The sequence below is a fragment of the Scomber japonicus genome, chromosome 2 (assembly GCF_027409825.1).
Source record: "Scomber japonicus isolate fScoJap1 chromosome 2, fScoJap1.pri, whole genome shotgun sequence".
Taxonomy (NCBI): domain Eukaryota; kingdom Metazoa; phylum Chordata; class Actinopteri; order Scombriformes; family Scombridae; genus Scomber; species Scomber japonicus.
Genome location: NC_070579.1, coordinates 20,238,908 through 20,261,674, shown reverse-complemented (window position 1 = coordinate 20,261,674; position 22,767 = coordinate 20,238,908). Strand labels below are relative to the sequence as shown.

The following is a 22,767-nucleotide window of genomic DNA, read 5'->3' as shown; positions in this document are numbered from 1 at the left end:
GCACTAGACGTATAAGGTAATTGTGCATATGTGTGTGTGTGTGTGTGCATGTGTGTTAGTGCATGCGTACACATGTCCAGGTCCTTTGGAGATGTTATCTGGAGCACATTTCTGTTTTTTGACTGGCATGAATGTGCTCTTTCTGCCCTGCACTTATAAAGGAATTTATTCTCCATGCTCTGTCGACCCCCGAGTGCACGTGTGCAGGGAAACGTGGGAAACAATTTCATTTTGCCATTCTTCTTGAGGAAAAGTCCAACACCCCCCCCCCCCCCCCCAATACTTTCTCCCCCGCATCCCCTTTCCACATTTTAATAGTTTCCATATGTCACACTTGTGTCAACAGGAAGTGATGTGATGACTTGGTGTAATGATGCGTTGAAACATTTCCAGCTAAAGAGGTATATTATTATCCAGATGTTTGATTTAACAGCTATTTGAAGAGAAAACAACTCATCACGAAATTTGGTGACAGTTGAAAAACGTCTCAGCATGTATGGACATCTTGTAAAATGTCCAAAGGAAATCAAGTACATTGACGGGTGCATTCAGTCTTTAGTTGTGTTAGGGGGGGGGGGGGGGGGGGGGGTTAATGATGAATACACACTTTGCATCACTCACAAACATACACTGTCGGACTGCCAGCTGAGGTCTCGTTCTCTCACTCAATCGTCATGAGATATGTTCTGTATGGGGTTAAAGAGAGTGAGATAAGTGGATATGCACACACACAGACATACACATTTGCCTTTGTTTACAAGAGTAAGCCAAAACAACAGACTTCTGGTTTAAGGCAGTGTCTGGTGGATTTAGTGCTGGGCCCCTGGAGCATAAATTGTGAACTGTTGACTGGCTGTTGGAATCCATTACTGGACAAGACAATCACTTCTAACTTGTCTGTCCATAAGACTCTTCCTCCCAAAAGGCAAAGTAACTAGTCATCACTAACTTCACTTCTTACGTTGCATTCTGACTGAATCAAAAAAAAAAAGCAGCAGTCCCATTCATTTGAAGGGGGGCAGTGCATCTATGCTGCGGGGGAGGAGACCACATAGGGTTCAGTAAAAAAACGCAGTGCTTGTCCAGCAAAAAAGTTGAATCAGGCTGAGCTTTTGCTGAAACACAAGATGATGTCATCCAAGAAGGTGCTACTTTGACCAATCACTGGGCAATCAGACCAAAGACGCACACGGGAAGACGAACTTTGTATATCATGTAGATTTGGTCTAAACACGGCCTTAGAGTCATTAGAGTCATTCACAAAGGTAGCTTATCTTGCTACTCTGTGGGCAAATAGAAACGGTCTGTCTTTAGAAACAAAATCTAAATTATTTCATAAATGACGCTGCATGGTTTTAATTGTGTACCCTAAAACATTTCTTGACTCTGGACTACACCTGGAATAAATTCAGAAAAATCCACTTAATGATTCCAATGTGCAGTGTTGTGCCTGAACGCATTCATTTTTTGGGCGAACATGAACTGAATGTACTGTATTTCTGCCTGATGAACGTTATTGTGAATGCATTCATTCTGGCGTTTGTGAACGGCGCTCTCTCACAGTTTAACTTCGTTCAAGAGAGTGCCAGATTTCCATAGAAGACCCGGCTAAAACAAGCAATGTTCACTTTTGAAGACAGATCTTGAAGACAAACAATGTAGTTTATCTGCTAAGCAACATAATTTGGCCTGGTTTTATTAAATGTCCGTTGCCAATTTCACACACCATGCCTACATGGTCAGAGACCCATCACAATAAATCACAGCAGACTAGTTAATTTAGCAAAGATGAAGCCACAAACTAACATGTTTGCTAGTAGTATGGATTGTTGCATCTATTGCTATTTGTTATGTGATAAAGAACAAAAACAGGCAAATATAGACCATTTAAATATGATTACAACTATTGCATTTTTACAAGTGGCGAATATGCTGATGTCACTCTTCTCTCTATATACAAAATGATTTAATCCAGATGAAGAGAACAGTTTCACACACAAACATACCTAGACACACACAGTGATTAGCTCATCGATACATTTATTGAAATAATTTTTCAAAATGGCCTCAGAAGATCTTTGAAAAAGTTGGTATAAAAGATTGGAAACTGCTGATAAAACACGTTGAGCTGTTTTATTCCCATCATTCTTATTAAGAGACAAAATGTGTCACCTGTTCCCACTCACTGGGTTGAATTTGTGGCTTATGGAGCAGTGTTAATAGGGATAAGCTTTATGATCCCAACTGCACTAACAATGCTAGCCCGTGGATTAGCCGCTGACATTTTTGGGAGAAAGCAGAGAGTGGGTTAACAACACAGAGGGATTAGCTTGTCCTCTGTAGAAGACTCTGGTGGCCCCATAGCAGCCCTATGGCAGACATACAGCTTACTGACTTAACAGAAAGACGGAGTGGATGAGACATTGCTGTGTCATAATTTTGTAACATTTAGTGACGTATGGACACTTTTGACTTTAGAGGGTGATGCATTTCACTAAACTATGTCAGCAGAGCATTGCATTCTAGGTAACCCATCTATAAACACACTTTGAGCAAAGATACAGTTTCAAAGGTTGCAATAAGATACTTAGCTTTAAGTTAAAACATGTTTAATAATGATGCCCTTTTTATGCTGTAGAGATAAAAACTGTGGGCAAAGATGGTTAATTGAGCAAGACGCTCAGGTGAGTAATAATAAAACTAGCTGAGGCAAATATGGATTGACACATTCAAAACAAAAATGTGAACACATGCTCAAGTCTAATGTCTCAATTAAACCCTGAACCACAAGCCTGATTAAGTGTTGCCTAAATTGCACCACGTTTTACAGTGCATTCCTACGTACATGTTTCAGCATCTATGAATTTGTGTGTGTGTGTGTGTGTGTGTGTGTGTCTGTGTGTCTGTGTGTCTGTGTGTCTGTGTGTCTGTCTGAGAGTGCGTACAGTTTGTTTGTTCATTCTGTGATTTATGACGGCTCATTATCAGCGGGCTGCAGGGGTGTTTCCAGATGCCTGCATTTTCCAGTCATCCTTAAGATTTACTGTCAACAACTACCATCATCCTACAACTATTCCCTGTGCTTTTTACTGTCTCCTTTATGTAATACATATGCTTTTCGCTTCATTGACTCCGAGCATGCTTTTAACACTAACAACAAGTGCCTGTTAGCAGGAAACACATCAACAATGCCTTCACATTGGGAGAAAAAGTATGATTCACTATAGCATACAAGACACAATAGCCAAGTACCAAAAACCATATGGAGCCAATAAATCACATTGGTGATTAAGCTGATGTGATTTAATCATCATGCCACAGTTGCTATCCTAAAAACAAACACACGGCATTTTGCCATTGTGCGCACGGTTGTAAAAACAGATTTATGTGATATTTGACTTAACCAAAGATTCTAAAACAGAACACTCATTCTGAGAAATAATTAAGTTCATTAAAATCTATTTTGCTGAAATGGAGACTGGGTCTTACTGATACATATGGACAATTTAGATAAATGTCATAAAGGCATGCTTTGGCTGTGTGGTCTACTTTATTTGGATTTTGTTCTTGGATAAATCTCTGCCAACTACAAAAAAAAGTATGTATTTATCCTTTTTTTTCTCCTGTTCTTGGAGTGCTTTATTCTATCGTTATAGCCTTGAATCGACAGGAAAAACAAGATTTCCTTGTGGGGGTTAAGGAGAAGTTCATTTTCCACATCCTGTTCCAAACACAAGCCTTTTCTTTTTTCTTACCCTCTTTATTTTAAACCATGGTGGGTCTCTGTTTGTCTCCTTGTTACAGCTGTGCTCAGCAGAGGAGTGACCTTGGGGACAATGACACCACACAAAGCAGCTGGAGTTGCCATGACCAGAGCCGCTCACTACTGGCACTCATTTCCAGACTGAATGGCAGTGGATTTCATAGTTGCCTGACACATTATGGCCAACTACAGTCTTTAAGTCAAACATGTGGGTGGAATATAGGCAAACATAATTATTCCTTCTGCACATGGTGTTGACTATTGACCAAGGACAGGCATGAGAGTAGGAGTGGGAGCAAACACAAAGATAAATAAAAGGCAGTGAAAGTTGTGTCTTTTATCTGAGTGGGACATTGAGAAGGTGTGGCTGGGATAAAGGATGTTTGGGGACTGTGAGGCTGCCAAACCGGAAGCAAGAGGAAGGACAGAGCAGAGATCTGCTAGTGACCTTAGCACGCAAACCACAGCACTTCTATTGTCCGCTGAACTACAGACAGATAAAGAGCTATGCAAATACATAACCTAGTGACAGGGATAAAGTCTCTTGTCATTCTAAAATAAAAATGTCTCTCGTAAATCATCTTCCAAAAAAAAAAAAACATTAAATCCAGACATGGAAGTTACAGGGAATGGAAATCTGGTACAAACCAAAAAAGGAGATGACAGAGGTCGTGTTTGGAGCAATGTTGCCTTGGAGACAGAATACAGATCCAAAGAGAAGGTCAAAGGTTGAGAGGATGAAGGGCTGGTGCAGGGCAGCACCTTCCCTGTCACCATATGCATGACATGTCAAACACCCCTGTGCTAAATTTAACATACAGCCATGGTCTGTGCCTTGTTCAGTAGCAGAGGTCTTTCTGAGTATGTCTTGCTGGTGGGAAAGCTCAACGCCGAAGGTGACTGATATGTTGTTTCCGACTGTAACATTCAGAGGAAGGTGGTCAGGGGTCAGCAGCCTCCACCCGCCACTGTGGCTTGGCACATCCTCTGCAGCCACAGAGTTCTAAAAATAGAGTCACATAACAAATGGCTCTCTCAGCACGCATACCTTAAATTTGCCACTTAAGATTACACTTATGAAACCAAATGAATGACTAATATGACAAAGAAATTATACCAATTCTTCAAAAATGAATAACAAGATCAGTAGATAATATCACTAAAGTTAATACTTCTCAGGATAGACAATAATGACACTAAAGAAGGATATAATGTGCTGTCGAATCAGCCCATAAACTAAATAAAACCCACCTGTTGCAACACAACAATTCAAGCAAAACAACATTGTAAGACACCTGCTCCACAAGGCAAGTAATAGAAACCTGCCAACAAAAACACCCAAAGCAAAGAATAGCAGTTCCACCATGAGGAAAAAAACACCTGCTGTGGCACAACATCCGCTAGATTTTAGCCCCACATTCGATGCAGGAATAACAGCCACCTGCTGAAGGCTAACAATAGCCATCAGTTATGCTAGCAAGGAGTCATGAATCTATTCACTTGAACCTGATGCCTTATCCACAATGGCAAGTAAGTGATATTGTACATGCCAAACAAATGTCCCACTCATCACAAGCATACACAGCCACATGCCACCACTTCACATTTATCATGGTTACATAAAAGGCAGAGCAGCAGGAGTGTGTGCATGAGTACAATCGCACCAAAGTGTTACACTGAGTACCAGGAGGTGTCAGGGGAACAGCAATAACACAAATACCAGTTATCTATTGCATAATCCAACACACGGTGGAAGGAATGCAAATGTAGATTGATAAACACTTGATGGTTCACATAGGCTCTACAAACCTGACCACAAATCAACACACACACACACACACACACACACACACACACACACACACACACACACACACACACACACACAATCTATTTCCCATTAGACTCTATGATGATAGAGTAATTTCAAAAAAGTATGATTTTTCATAGGTGTAAAATGAACAAAGACACACAAACTAGAATGCATTGATCTCAGTGTGTCTCATCTCAGTGAACCCCTCATTGACCTTTTGCATGATGCTGTTTATCTCGGCACTATGTATGTACAGAAGCTTGTTTAGATTGCTATAAGGATATATGTGATGTTAACTGTATCAACCTGCAAATCTTCTTACGAGGATACATGTCAAGATATGCCGAAGGTAACCTATGCAAATGCAAATGTAAGTGAAAATACAGTGTAGCCCAGAGCCATAGTTTATTATCTTGCATTTTTCTCATTTTCATTTGCATTAGCCCGGAGTATGACTGTGATGACTGTTTGAAAATGTCTATTCACTGTATACAAGGTAAAAAAAAGAAAAAAGAAAAGGAAAAACCTTACAATTTCATATAATCCAAAACCCCTAAAATAAATTATTTGATTCTGTTGTCTGTAATGTTTAGCCTTTGTCTGTGTCAGAGAGGTGTTGACAGTGTTATTATCAAGACCATAGTTTGTGGTGGTATATTTATTTAATTGAAAGCAGCTCTGACAATTCAAACCCACCATGTATAATTCATACATAAATTGTAACAGGTACAGCATAATGGCTAAATGTAGGAGAAAGAGTACAGTTAACTCCCATTATAACTTGCACAGATTGCATTTACATCAAAGAGTAAGAAAGATTAGACTTTTGCCACTAGGAGGATTTCATGTTAAAATGCTAAATGACACTAAATACTACTTTACCTGTTATTTAAAACTAAGTCGTATTTGTATACAGTATCTAATGCTAGTAATGGTAATTATACTGTACTTGAATAATCTATGATGTGTGTCGAATTTTAATATCGGCTGATTATCTTGTAAAACACAACAGTCATGTCTGGCTGAATTCAAGCTAAACCTCAACCCTGCTTCTCCTTCACATTTGCCTTGTGTTTACATCATTTAAAGGATTTGTATTGTCTAGCTAAAAAGATTAAGTGGGCGTCACAACACTTTAAGTCTGAAAGGACACAACAGCTCCCTACAACTATTAACTACTGAGAATCCCCTTCATGAAGTCATCATCTTTTCAGCCTCAATCAATCACCCCACAGGGCCTCCACTGAAAAAAAGCCTCCTATTAGGTGCAGTGAAAGCACTGTTTACTCAAGCTTAGTGAGTTACCTTGGGTTACTTTAGGAGTCGAGGTTGTGGAAACAGTTGCCAACAGAAATAATACATCACACATCACAGAGTATGTTGCGCTGTGACTCTTAAATAAACCTACACACAAGAATTGATATCACCTTCCTTTGAAAAGTTGTGACATGTGAGAAAAAGCAATGTGAACAACGAATTGCAACAGGAATGTAAGATGTCCTTTTCGTCAAGTCATTCTGACGTTTCCAAAGATTTCAATGTTTTGTTCTAGAGGGCTATTTTCAACAGAAACATCCTGTTCATTTGGATTCTACTATTGTGTATCACATCACAAGATGAAGGTCCAAACATCCTTTTTTTTAAAAACATTTCCATTCAAACAAATCGGAACTTGTAAAAGCTTAAGTACTCAGTCTTCTGACTACTGGCCTTGTTCACACTGCTCTCAATTTGAAGGCTACAGCAATACAAGGCTGACAAAGTCATTAAGTGAGCAAGCAAGGGGTTTGAAGAGGCGCGTCTCACTTGAAGCGTGTCCCCCCCATACCCCCTCTGTCCTGGCTTTTCACCTCCCAGACCCCCCTTCTGACCCCTTTGTTGGGGCGAATGGGTCTAGAGCTCTGGAACCAGCTAATTATAGGGTTCTAACGTCTGCTTGGCTAAACCTTCAGTGCTGGGGGACATTCCTACAATTGGGAGATTCACTAAGAGTATGTGTGTGCCCCCTCTCTGTTCTGTTTTAATTTAAAGTTCTGTACAACTGTGTCCCAAGAGAAAAAAAATCTCCTATGCAGGACACATAAAAAGCTTTTTAACAGTAGCAATAGGCACAGCAGAAAACAATGCGACCATGGACAGACAAGAGACGCCAGAATCCCATATGAAACAGCCACAATGTACAATCAATGTCAATGTTTCTTATGGTCTCAAAATCATACAAAATTATTTGGAAATCCAGTCTCAACACAGTTCCTAATGACGTAATTTCTTTGGGTGTGTCTCGAATGGTTTGGAAAGTATTGTAAGAATAATACTTTAAGATGTAGACATATAAATATGACTGTTTCGGTTTACATAAAGTTCAAAATTGAAAAGTGAAGGAAAAAAAGCCCAAAAGAACATTAAAATTCATGGTGAGAAATGATAGAGATAGGCCATGTCAGTGTCTAAAGGGTGTCTTAATTTCTGTCATTATTTCGGCATGAAATGTTTCTCTAAACTGTCACCCAAGATTCCACCAATGCAATCCTTACCTACTGTATGTCAATGTCTTACCTCATGCCTTGCCGTGATGCAGATGTATTAAAGTATGATACAGAGTTCCTGACTTACCCCACTCTTGGGTTTTGCTCCAAGGCTTGGTGTAGGTCCTGAGGTGGAGGAGGCTGGAACATGTGGATGTTGAGGGTTTTGTGATGCTGCAACAGATCCACAATCAAACTCCTGCACAAGTAAAAGACAAATGTGACAATGTAGACTTTCATTGTTGTGCCAAGAGCAGATGAAGCAGATCAGTAAATGAGCTATGTCTATAAACACTGCTATGCTTCATAATGGCCACCAGAGGACAGACAAGGTTACAGTAGAATGAATGAAGTCTCTGGATCTACTGTGTGCAACATATTTATTTAAATCTGCTATAACAGAAACTGTGTGAAATGCAGTAGAGACTGAATCCAAATCCAAATGCAGGTGAGTACCAGGAGTTGTCGTCGATGGAGGGCGGGGATGCTGTCCATAGAAGATGTGACACTGAGGGCATTCTCTATTTCCTGGTCCAACTGGTCCAACTTCATCAGCAGCAGAACCATTGAGTCCAGACGAGCATGCTCACGCTGAACAAAGAAATAAGTCAGTGAAAGAAAATATAGTTAAAAAAGTAAAGTAGTATAAAGTAGTAAGCCAAACTATTACCATGTTATTTATGGTCATAAAAGTTAATAATAAAGATCAGTGTAACAGGGCAATGTTGCTTACTGAACCAAGTGGGCAATGTATTATCAATACAGTTGAGGAACCAGCCTAAACTGTTTTCATTATATTAATCTGTTGATTATTTTCTAAATTAATTGATTAGTCTATGAATCGAAAATTGTGATGGATCAAGTAGGTGTATTCAGATGTCGTACTTTGTTTGACAAATAGTTAAAAACTTTAAGATATGCAATTCAGTGTCATACATGTCACAGAAAAGCAGCAAATCTTCACATTTGAGAGGCTGTGAATTTGCTTATGTGAGGACTAATTAATCAAAATAGTTTCAGATTGCAAAAGAAGTTGCTGATTAAAATTTATATTGATCAAATAACTCAATAACTCAACTCAATTAACTCATCACATCTAATATTTCTTGGTTTCACTTTCATCTTATCAAGGCAACCCAAGTGATCATGATTCATAATACAGTATGTCTTCACTTAATTAAAAATACCAATAAAAATGTTCTTTGCAACTGTCATTTATATCAAATATACATGTCGACATATTTGTGACATCTATAAACAATTAATGCCAAACTGATTCAATGTCCAACTAAACTTTGACTTAAATGCCAAAAGGTTTGAGGAACTCGGCTCTATTCTGTAAATGATGTTCATCCTTATTTTCCTGCTCCTTACTTCTCTTTCCTCTTCCTGTCCAACTGCTGGTGATAACTCTTAAATTGACACTTTCACCTTCTGCTTTTCTGTATCCTTCTCCTTTCTGCTCTTCCTCTGTGCTGTTGTATCATCTTTGGACCATTTTAAGATTTGTGCTCTATAAGTAGATCTTTACTTACATACTTACTTATTTACTTACTTAAAATATTTGTCCCTTAGTTCTCTAATCTGTGCTGTCCAATGATCCATTCTAACACTGTGATAACAAGTCTCACACTGACCTCAGGTGGTGTGTCTCCAGTAAGACAAGCTAGATGACATGCAATCTATTCTGCCCTCACACTGCCTACCACTCTGTCATTCTCTGCTACCCCACCACCCTGTTTGGTTTGATATAAGCCCTTGTTAGAAGTTCAAAAACTTGCAAAATCACTCCCTGTAATCGTCACATTATATGCTTTAATTTCCTTATGTCTGTCCCTTACCCTGACTCCGGGCTTGAGCTTCTTTCCCGAGAACAACCCCTAGAAATTACATCACACGGCTTGCTCATTAGTCCCAAACAAACCTTGTTAGAATATCCTGCCAACAGACCCTGTTAAACCCTTTATGAGGGTGAGCTCACGGGACACAGAGATACTGTGAGTGTAAGTTTGTGCAAAGGTATAAAGGCATATTAACATGTGAATGTGAGCCTGGTTTTCAAGTGCTGCATCTGTTTTTTGGTGTGATACAATAAAAATATATTTCACCATGTTATACAGGATGAATGAAGTACTAAATTGATATAATAAACACATCCTGTGAAAGGGCTGATGTGGCTAGATCTTGTTTTGAGTTAAGTTTACAATGGGTGTGTGCGGATGACAACATTCATATGAGCTGTATTGTGACTAATGCTAATGTGTGAGGGGTGACAGGGTTATGGATCCTAGATAGAATTTGCATCACGATAAACAGGCTGTGGCTCCAGCCCTGTGCTTGGCTTCCAAATCTGTCCCTAATAACGTCTTATGACTTGCGCTTACATTTATTTTCCAGTTAGTGCCCAATTATCCTGTCAAAAGCAGTTCCTATTGGTTTTGCTGAGTGAGCAAATAGACATTGAGGACCATTTGTGTCATGGAAACGTGTCTCAGAATGATGCCTTCATTGGCATTTCTAGCTTGTGGTAGCACACATCCCTACGTTGCATCTCCTTGGCAAAGTATCACAATGAATCATTGTATCGTGGTAAAACAATGACATCTTTACGAGGACTCACTGAATGAACAAAAGCATCTGGCTCGAGATGGCAATAACAACCACATAACGGCAGAGTAAAAAACAAGTGTATTGCAATGTCAGGAGACTCAGAGAGGCAATGTTTTTAGGGGCATTCTGGTGGTTTGGGTGCTCTCAGAAGGTTTCTTTTCTCTCTTTCCCATCTTTTGAGGTTTCTGTTACATTCCTCTCCACTTCCTGTTTTTTTGAGATGGGGGACAGTTCCCACACTGTTTGAACTCTTAGACCCCTCCTTCCCTTTCCTTGCTGTCTTTTTCAAGCCCCCTTGTACACCCAGTGGCCTTCATCCCATTTCTCAGACCTGTCCGTTGAACTGAGGGTTTCTTTCTCTGCTGAGCTACACAGTGTGCAAACAACTGTACATCATACTACTGCATATCCCTGCTGTTTCATGCAAGAAATTCATCAATTAGAAATGATGAGCATTTCATTACTAAATGGTGACAGAAAGGCAGAAAGAGAGCGAGCAGTGAGACAGTTATGTTGCCAAGTTGTCTGCAGTCAGATAAACAACAATTGAGCCAGTTTGGCCCCGAGGTCAGGATAAGGCTTTGTTGCTAAAACAAATAAACACAGTAACAAAGCCCAATATCAGGTTAATCTCAAGCCATTATGCAAACCAGATGGGTTCGTTTTATAAACTGAATTGGCAACAGCTTGGTATACAGGGAATATATTCATGTTTTATACTACATCTTGTCAGAGATAATTCCAGGTTGCTATTGCAGTTATCCACTAAGAGATAGTCACATCAGTTTTGTAATTTCTTTGATATTCAATAGTTTTTCTCCTTTTTCTGTAAACTAAATAGTGCATGTAACCTTCCTTGGGGATGCTGATGCTAATTTTTACTGCTTCATTTCTTTTTTGTCATCATGAGAGATGATTCTAAGTAAACTGGCTACATACAGTATACACCCCATGGTGAAAACCCTCAAAGAGGAGGCAAGCCATTACCATATGGTGGATGGATTGCCTTGGCGCCCTCCACTTCTATGGCTGAACTCCTCTTTTCGAGTTCCAGGAGCCAGTTTTTTTCAGCATTTAATCCAAAGGTTTAAAGTCATCCAAAGATTGAAACTGGAGCCAGTGGTAATAAACGTGGCACTGGTTTTCCATATCCCGACACTGGACTGTGAGCTCTCGTTTTTGGCAGCTGATGTAGTGACGTCAACCTTGCTCATGACTAACAGGACCTCCAAAGTTTCTAGGCAAATAAGGAATTCATGATAGAATGGAACAATAATAATAATATGTGAAAATCTCCAGGATTGAACAGCTACAGATACAACCAGAGTATCAAGCAAACACTATCACTGATGACATGTTACTTACCAAGCATCATAGATAATTCTAGGCTTTCAATTTAAGGTTGTTTTACAGTATTTTACAGTAGTCTGGTTGCAGTAGTCTGTAACTACATGACATCACAGACCATCTGTTTAGACACAGTACATACAGAGCTGAAAAAGCAGTCTACAATTGAGCATGACAATACCACACATCATCACCAATTCAGCATATATTATATAAACTATCAGCCTCAAAACGGCCTGCAGCTGACAGACAAACAAGCCACACTTCAGTGTAGCACACTGTGTGTGATATCTTACCACGGGAATACATCAACCTCAGAAAATAACTGATTATCCTGTTTACTTTATCAGAACTTATCAGATTATCAGAATTTAGATACAGCCAGGCATTTCATATAGTTTTTAATGAAGGAGTATACATTTTTGCTTTTCCGTCTGATATGGCCCTTCTGTAAAACTGCCAATGTGCAGCACATTTGAGTAAACACAAAGACACAACATTAAACTTTGGATTTTCATACTCAACTGTAAGAGTTGCTGTTTACAAGCAGATGACTGCCTTCAACTGGAACATATCACCAGAATTTAACTCTCAACAATATGGTACTTGTCTAAACAACATGCCTGCTTAATGCGTCCTGCGTTGTAAATAATGGATTTCTTGTTGTCATTCCAACAGGGCCAACACAGCAACTACTAATAGTGAATAAATACTGTGTCAGTTCTCTAGTCTTCGCTTTGTTCCGGCGAGGCTAAATTCATGAACTGCTATTATGTTTTTGGCACTTTACTGTACCTAACAAGCACGTTGGCTAGTACTGTGTATATAGCAGAACATAGAAGATTGCTGGAGAAAGCAGTTTAAACCTTTCACCCCAGAGATTAGTTGAGCTTTCAAACTGCTCTACATTCATAGTCTTCATGCCCTTATAGGACCTTGTTTTGCAATGAGCGGTTGAGAAAGAGTAAAACATTTCACAGATCCCCCCACTCGCAGATCTGTAAGCATGTGAGAGTGAAGTCATTGTTTTCCAAGACGCTTGCCAGAGTGTGGGACAAAAATTATTTGTAGGCCGTATATGCCCAGTATGTGTCAGTTTATTTTTAAAAAGGACTTCATTTAGGGTGCTAAAGTGCCAGTATCACAATAACTCTACAGAAACAAAGACAACATTAATAATGATTATATTATACTGAATCACTTCTACAACTATATAATATTAGGCCTTACCTTTCTCATGCGCACTTGCACCACGTTGTCCTCTTTCTTATCTCCAGGCTCACTCTTCCGATCTAAAACAGGACTGGTGGAGTGTGTGTCACTGTAAATAACTGTCTGTGTGGGCTCATCCGTCTCCTCCATTCTGGAGACTGTGGCTCCTGGCCTGTGGTGTTCACTCTGACCATCTGCCACCTCAGAGGCAGGTGACTCACTGAAGTAATGACCAGAGGCTTGGTTGCTATGGAGTCCCTCTGGTGAGAGCTCGTCATTGACCTCTGCAGAACATGGCAGCAGGTTTTCGGCATGCTGTTCAGTGGATGTGTGTTTATCATCCATATGGGAATGAACAGCTGGATTTTGGGTGACAGCTGAGGCAATGTTCTTTTGGGGAGCCAGTACAGGGGTGTCATCGGCCTCAGTGTGGTTAACCTCTGGGATAGTGTCCAGTTTTGAGCAGCTATTTTCCAACTGATGAGATACAGTTTGATCTTCATTAACAGCTAAGTCCTTGGACACTGAGATTTCATCAATGATTTCAGTTGGTTGACTTACAGAAGTTATTGTTTCCAAACACGGGTCTGCACACTGAATAGTGTTTGTCTGTTTGGAGTCTCCTTCAATATCTAGTTGTTCAGACACCTTGCTGCAACTCTGACCTTTTACACAAATATCAGATGATACAGTTGGCCCATACCTGACTTCTGCTGGTTTCTCGCTGAGTTCTGCTTGTGTACTTTCCTCTCCCTGAGGTCCGTTCATTGCTGTCATTTCAACATCATGCTGTTCCAACAATGTCTGGTAGGATATTTCACAACCATAATCCTGATCCAATACTCCAGCGCAGTCATGGTGATCCTGCTCTCCTCCTTGAATGTCTCTTGAGGGATGTTTAAGTCCTGTATTTTCATTTAGATTTTCTAGGTAATTTAATCCATCCAGCTTGTCAGCAAAATCCGAGCTCCAGCTTTCAGTTATTCCCCTGTCACAGTCTCCGTCTACCACAAAAGTCACAACTGGTTCCTCTGTTTTGTTGGCCTGTGACATCACCTCACCACCCTCCATCATATTAACTGAACTGTTTAGCACAACAACAGTTACGGTTACACATGCACCAGCATGACCAGAGGTGGAAATCTTCTCTTGCTCAACATCTGGGAGGTCAGTTTGAGGTTCAAGTTCTGAAGCAGAGGACTGCTTTTGTGGGGCCTCAGAGATTTCAGGAGGTCTGCTGTAACCCTCTGTCTGGCTCTCCTTTGTTTCCTGACAATTTGGAAGTTTGCCAGGCTGTTCTACAGCAGATTCAGACAGTGGAGGCCCATTGTTTGAAAAGATAGAGATGCATTGTTGCTCTTCATCAGAGATATGTGGATTTTTAAAGACATTATCGTCATCGCAGATGTCGTGATTCTGGCTACTCTCTGTGCCAACCTCACCTTCACCACTGATAGTTTTCTCTCTATGACTGCTGCTATCAGTTGCACAAAAAATATTTGCACTAGACATCCCACTGTCTGAGTTACAGTGAAACTCCTCAGAATTCCCACTGCTTGCGGTTTGGGGATGCTCTGATTCAGAGCTCCTTTGGGGAATGTCAACCTCCACAAACTCATGAGAGCCATGATCTGTCTCTTCCTGCAAATCCTGTGGAAATTTTTCATTGCTTTCCATTAGCTTCAACTGTTCTGTCTGAGCATCATCCTGCACAACCAAAGTGTTCACATCCTGTGTCTGGGCTGGGTCATCTGTGGACAGTTGGTGGCAGGCCTCTGGCATGGAAGCACACCTTGTCCGTCTACCTTGTTTGGAAGCCCCTGAACCCAACCAAGGCCCCTCGCTGTCAACCCCATGACAACAAACCAGATCAAGATCATCATAGCTGTACTGTAATCCTGATGGGTGAGTCACGTGCTCCTCCCAACTTCTTTTTCGTATGGCTACCGGCATGGTGGACAGCCAGTGCTATTCCATAGGACTGCGTTTGAGTCCAGACGAATACGGAGAACCAGATCTGCAATTGAGAAGAGGAATGGGAATAAGAAACAGCCAGTGATTCCAAGTCATGAGTTTTCAAAAACTGAATGCAGATGAGAATATGTTAAATAATAACAGCTATGGAGCTATGAGTGGAAGGGGGGTAATCATATTAAATTCACAACTCCCTAGAAAGTATCAACTCTGGGTCAGAATAAGATGACAGAATATGACAGATAGCAGTTATACTAATCTTAAATGGGAAACTAATAACTTTTCAAACAGGGATTTTACATATATTTTATTACATGCTTAATACATTGGTCTATAGAGCAGTTTTTAAAACAAGTGTTAAGCAAAGCTGTCAAGTAATCAGCTAAATAAATGTAGCTATCCCTTGTTTACTTTTTTAACAGCTTTACAAACTGAACTGTGACTAAACCAGCTCGACAAATTTACACCACAAACCCTCAATACACATTGAACTAACTGTCAAACTGCTCTGAAACGTTCAGGGGGGTTGTTAACTGTCATCCTTTAACTGCCCATGTACCCACAAAAATGAGAGTTATTTAAAGGAGGCAAAATTTTAATTTGACTGTCAATGACAGTCAGTGCTGTAGAACAGCTGGTTCTCCGCAGGCCAACATTATCATAATACTTACTGCCAGTCCTATCACATAAATCAAACCAAGTTGTGGTGAATTATCCAGCTCTATACTGTGCTCAGTTTTTTTCCCCTGTTGATCTGGGTCAGAATGTACAGAAGTAAAAGGAACACAAGGTTGACAAGAAGCCTTGAATATGCCTACTGTATTTATATGTGACATGCAACTCTAGATTTGTTTTTCTATAATATAACTTCCAATTATCCATACAATTTCTCTTCTATCATTTTTTGTATGTGACAAGAGTCAATTGTTAAGAAACATTTCAAAGATATTATAAAATCATCAATATTTGGCACATTATGTCTGTCTTATCCTATGTCTTCTTAACACGTCAAACTATTTCTTAGGCAATAAAAGCAATTTTTAAAGTTGTTTTTTCTCGACTTTTGCACCTTTTTTTCCTCAGAAGGAGTACTGGATGGTACAAACTGCCATTGCACTCTTTGCATGAACCTGCATCCAGTTATTAGTTCAACAAAGAAAGTAACAAAAAGTATCATAAAGCAGTTGCTCTTTTAAATTTGCCATTGAGCCGACAGCAGAATCGTCACCTTAATATATTTGCAATATTTCATGCTAGAGTAACAATACTTTCTTCTTGTAAATCCTCCTGTGATGACACGGTCTTGTACAGTATAATCCAGCAGTTATGTATTCAGCAATGAAACACCCGGTGATAATCCAACAAATAGATTGCAGATCCAGTATTTGATCCGAGTACAGTTATCCAGAGATATTTCGCAAATCGCATTTTCATTCATCCACTGTTTGGGAAATATGAATCCATATCTATCCAAGCGACTTGACACATGGTAAGCAGTCTTTACTCTGGGTTTCTGTAAGCCATTTCCTGGACTCCAGTCAGTATCTTCGCTGTAAAACAGTCAGAAAGGCAGAGAAGACCCCAAAGCGGGCAGAAAGCCGGGGAGCAGTGAAAAGTCCAAAGACAACTTACATCTTGATCACATTAGGGTTTTTTGCTGACGCTGAATGCCGAGAGTCGGGGTGGTGTAAGAGGGGCTGGGTTTTCTTTCCCCTACTCCACCCCTACTCTCCTCCGTTCTATCCCTCTCTCATCAGGTCCCCTCCCCGCTGGTTTTGATGGAGTCTGAGTCACATCCGAGGAGCCCCATCCCCCGTCTCACAATTCACACAGCACACTATATGCATTTATTCACTCCACCCTCCACTAATGTGCTTTCTTTCCTTACTATTTTAGAGACTTCCTCTCAGGTCCCCTTTTCTCTCAAAACCGCTCTCTTTGACTTTTTCTTCATTCTTCCTTAGCTTGCTGTTTCACTAAGCTAGGAAAGGCTCCCACCAGTTGGTTTAGATTAGTAACAGACAGGCTGCCTTGTAAGACCTCTGGCTGTGGGCCAAGAGAGATTGCTCTAATGTTTTGGCAGTTATATCTGAGGCATGCTTTTTTTTTAAAATTCGTCATCTTCTAACCCTACAAGCATTCTTAACTAAACACACAGGCACTGACAAAAAAAATGCAAAGCGGGATATGATTAAAAAGCATTTCTCAAATATTCTGTGAGAATATCTGGGTAATATAAATATAACCACTTTTAAAAAGTTGTATTACGATGGGGATAATATTAAAAGTGCAGTCAACCTGTTATCTTTGTTTTAACAGGGACCAACGGTTAGAAAAAGGGAACCAAATGCCAGTAATTCATTTCCTAATATAGTAATTTGTCAGAGGCACTTAACAGAAAGAAAAGGCAAAGCCTGGGATATTTACACTTGATGTCACTGAGACCATTCAAGACAAATGTTAATCAGCTAATTTGTCTTTAAACTTTTTGAGACTGGGATTTGAAAACAAGCGGAATATTTTACACTGACTTCCATTTGCAGAGCATGCCAGTCAAAAACCCACAGGGCTTCAACCCCTGATTTACATTGGCACAAAAAATGTTCTTAAAAATTAATAACACTCTAGCAATAACACCTCTTTCAATACTCTTTTGTGACACCCAGTACTCCATGAAGTTATGTCACCAAATTCTCACAATCTCAAGATTGACCACATTTTTCAATACTTTATTCCAGATGTGTCAACTGTTCAAAAAAAGCAATGCGTCAAACCAAAAGGGACAATCTGAAAACAAGGGAGAAATGGAATGAAGCCCCCTCCAACTAGTCCTGCAACCCTGGCCTCTAACCTCTGGGTCATCCAGATGTGAGGTGAGGCTCTGGATGAGCCTTCTCTTTGGGGCCTCTCTGGGAAACTGTGCACTGCCGTCAATGTTGGCTCTCCAGGGACACAGATGGTCGTACACAAGGGGAAGGATTCAAGTTCAACAAGACTGCTCTGTAGCATGTCACATGATGCACTCTGTGGTTTACGCCAAAGTGCAGTGTAACGAAATACAGATCTGGTTGGTCACAGTAGCTTCCATATGAATATGGCTGGTGATTGAAGTGCAGAGCATGACTCAGGCTATCCACTCATTACTTCCTGTGGACATCCAACATGAGCCTATAATTTAAAAGGCTAAGGCCTCCCCCTTGCCAATCAGACCGTCTTCCACAGCCACAGGGTAACCGGTCTGCGTCATAATCTGATCCATCAGTGACATTGTGCAAACACATGTTCAATCAACAACATGTGTGATCTTAGATCCCATCAGTAACTGTAAGTGTGGTTGTGGTTGTGAGCTGCAAAAGTAGCCAAGCATTAAAGCATTAAAAAACAAAAAGCAAACAAAAAATCTCTCAGAATAACTTGGCACTTGCACCAAGACTCCACAAAACCGTCTTAGATGATATGAAAATGGAAATTTATTCAGGTTTTTAGGGTCATTTGTGTGGATCTGTGTAACTGACTATGTACTGTATATGAGAGTAATTTCAGAGTATGTGAGTATTTATTTGCATTCTAAGAGTTAACTTTACAGGCCAGACCCTAAGTCCCACATCACAGAGGATGAGGATGACTATTCTCACTCACAGGCATGCAGCATCATTGGTCATGTCACATGTCTAGAGCGGTCACATATGCATGGTTAAGAAAGACCTATTCATGATTCACCCTATAATCCCCCACTGTTCAACCTCTCGTCCTCTTAAGTGGAGCAGCGAGGGCCCAAAGGAAACAGCCTCACATTCCTCACTGATATAGTTTATTATTGGAAAAATAAGCCAGACTAAATCACGGGCATTGAAGAACACAGAGTGTTTGCCCATGTAGGAAAAAGTAGGTGATGCTTGTAGAAAAAAAAAAAAAAAAAAAAAAACCTGTCCCTCCCACAACTGAGTCATTTTGAGTCCTTGCATATACAAAGAATGCTTTGAGAGGATTTTGTTGCGCTCTTTTTAAGGCTTCTTCAAATAACCATTTACTAGCAGTTATATGAAGTTGTAAAATCTCATCCGGGGTTCATTTACACTAAAAAGAAAACACAACAAAATGCCAGAATCTGATCTCAAGACCTAAAAATAACATCAACAAACCACACCAAGATCCTTGCAATCCTTTCCTGTCACTTGCTTTGCCCTGTGGTTAACAACTCCTTCTTTAAAGCCTACAGTCATGCCGGTTTAAATAACTGTATTTAAGACCAGAGTGGCAACTTGCGCATTCATGATATTCTTGAATGAAACACTGTAGATGATGCAGCCTAAGAGCATTTAGAAATCCAGTTAAGGGCGGCCTTGCTGTCTTAATTGAAAAATTGTATTTAATCAACCTCTGTTTTCGACTTGCTTTATGCTTGTGTGGGTCTAAATACAAGAAGTCGTTGTGGGAGAAACCAAGGGGGCCTTGGCAAGTGATCATGGGTTATAGTGTGACTGTTACCGTGGGAACAGGAAGTACAAGTTATTGAGGATACAGATCATAACAATCTCCAGGCTAAAATAATCTATCTAATCTTCTTGTGAGAGGGTCTATGTGTGTATGTGTGTTTGCATGTGTGCGTGTGTGTACGTGTGTGTGTGTGTGTGTGTGTGTGTGTGTGTGTGTGTGTGTGTGTGTGTGCATGATACAAGAGAGGACATTATATGTGTGTGTGTGTGTGTGTGTGTGTGTGTGTGTGTGTGTGTGTGTGTGCATGTTGTGGAAAACTATAATGTCTTGTTTGGTTTATCAAATCAAATGATACAGTTTTGTCATCTGGGCCTTATATTTTTATAACGACATTGGAAAATACTGTCACATGCTGAGAAACTACCCACAGTGTTCCCTGTGTAGCATCTGGTCTGATCTCATCTGTTTTTTAGTACTCTTGTGTGGCTGGAAGGCCTGGATGACCAACAGTGTCACCATGAAGTCATTTGAAAGTAATTTGTCCTACTGGAAAACAAATATTATTTACAGTCATTGTAATTGTGTTGTGAATCTGGCCAATCCTGTCAGGGATCATGACTATATACCCCATATCAGCATATAGTTTCATTAGAAAATGAGTAATACTGGCTGGTAATTAAAAACTCCTATTAGATTACAATAATATATACAGTATTGATATTGCGACAGAAATTCAGTTCAATATGATTTAAAATGACATAGTTACATATTAAAAACAACATCAAAATTCCTATTAAAATGCTGTTTGTAAATGTATGTAAAGTTATGTAATTAGATGGATGCAGAAATATTACATATCCAATATTGCCATATAGCAGTCCTGCGCAGTTGTTTACAGCATTGTCTGCAATGGCCTTTGACCAGAAGCACTACAGTGGCAGAAACAGATGGCTGACAAAGTTGTGTAATCCTACAGTGTATATCATCACATCTCCAACCCTAACATTCCTGTAAAGAGCCTATCTCAAACAAGACATTGCAAATAGAATAAAATTGAGATTCTTATTTCAATAAAACCTGTCACAATAGTGACCTTATCGTGCACAAGAAGGCTTGAACTTGAACCAAGAAAACCACGAAACAGTGAAAGAAATCCCACCTCTCTGCCTCTCTGGCCACAATCAAACAGCCTTTCTCTCATTAACTGATATCCTATTGGTTCACAGTTGATACTGTAACATTCAAACATCCTGTTTCAGCAAGAATTACATGTCATTGAGGGAAGAAGATATGTGTTAGTGTCAGGGATCTATTCACACAGAAATTAAGTCCTCTTTGTTTTTGCTGAGACAATATACCAGCATCCCAGACAGACATTTCATGTGGATCAGGGCTAAGGAGCAACAACAGCTGTATTTGATTTGTGTACTCAAACACATGCTCCATAACTGTATAACCACAAGCACCTGAGCACATTCTCACACTTCTGTAGCCTTTAAATGTGTGCAGGAATGCAAACAGCCGTACCTAAAGATACACAGAACCCTCGCATGAACATGTAATGTGGAACATACACTGCCTGGCAAAAAAAAATGTTGCCACCAAAAAAAAAAGGTCACACATTATAATATTTCGTTGGACCGCCTTTAGCTTTGATTACGGCATGCATTCGCTGTGGCATTGTTTCGATAAGCTTCTGCAATGTCACAAGATTTATTTCCGTCCAGTGTTGCAATCATTTTTAACCAAGATCTTGTATTGATGATGGGAGAGTCGGACCACTGCACAAAGCCTTCTCCAGCACATCCCAAAGATTCTCAATGGGGTTAAGGTCTGGACTCTGTGGTGGCCAATCCATGTGTGAGAATAATGTCTCATGCCCGCTGAACCACTCTTTCGCAATTTGAGCCCAATGAATCCTGGCATTGTCATCTTAGAATATGCCTGTGCATGCCTGTAGTAAACACAGATTTGATTTCACCAAACGTTTCACCAAACTTAAATGTCAAATCTTAGAAAAACAACAGCAGAATTCAGGGCTATGTTTGATAGTGAAAGTAAGAGCATTTTGGGATTGGGACTGCACAGCTGTGCAGCCTTAAGAAAACCACTAATCAGTGAGGCTAATCGGAAAAAAAGGCTTCAATTTTCTAGGGAGCATAAAGATTGGACTCTGGAGCAATGGAAGAAGGTCATGTGGTCTGATGAGTCCAGATTTACCCTATTGCAGAGTGATGGGTGCACCAGGGTAAGAAGAGAGGCAGATGAAGTGATGCACCCATCATGCCTAGTGCCTACTGTGCAAGCCTGTGGGGGCAGTGCTATGATCTGGGGTTGCTGCAGTTGGTCAGGTCTAGGTTCAGCAACATTATGTGCCCAACGAATGAGGTCAGCTGACTACCTGAATATACTGAATGACCAGGTTATTCCATCAATGGATTTTTTCTTCCCTGATGGCACGGGCATATTCCAAGATGACAATGCCAGTGATTGATGAGTGATTCAGGCAGCATGAGACATCATATTCACACATGGATTGGCCACCACAGAGTCCAGACCTCAACCCCATTGAGAATCTTTGGGATGTGCTGGAGAAGGCTTTGCGCAGTGGTCCAACTCTCCCATCATCAATACAAGATCTTGGTGAAAAATTAATGCAACACTGGACGGAAATAAATCTTGTGACATTGCAGAAGCTTATCGAAACAATGCCACAGCAAATGCGTGCCGTAATCAAAGCTAAAGGCGGTCCAACGAAATATTGGAGCGTGTGACCTTTTTTTTTGCCAGGCAGTGCATTTCACAGGCATATAACAAACATGCCTAACATGATTAAATTAACAAGCAAATATTCAACTTTGCTTTTGTTTATGACCTTTTTAATATCAAAACTCTCATTCAGATTTGTTCTAATTTGGGCCAATTTGAAATTACAGTATTTTTCTTGAACAGTGCCACATTAATAAGACTACAATAGACAGCTTTTGATTTTACTAGTATTTGATTGCAAATCGTCATCAAAGATGACTCACAAAGAGGTGATTCACAAAGATGCTATTGAGAGACTGAAAGGTGAAATTTTCCTT

General features: G+C 40.1%; 1 protein-coding gene across 1 annotated transcript in view; it reads right to left on the bottom strand.

Moving 5' to 3' along the window:
• dlc1 (DLC1 Rho GTPase activating protein) overlaps positions 1–15,223 on the bottom strand; it is a 78,923-nt gene extending 63,700 nt beyond the window's left edge. Inside the window, exons 1-3 of the mRNA XM_053331011.1 lie at positions 13,289–15,223; positions 8,558–8,692; positions 8,190–8,300 (exon numbers count right to left, since the gene is read on the bottom strand). Coding sequence (XP_053186986.1) covers positions 8,190–8,300; positions 8,558–8,692; positions 13,289–15,223 — 2,181 coding nt within the window. The remainder of the gene's footprint in view (positions 1–8,189; positions 8,301–8,557; positions 8,693–13,288) is intronic.
• Between the last annotated feature and the right edge of the window lie 7,544 nt (positions 15,224–22,767).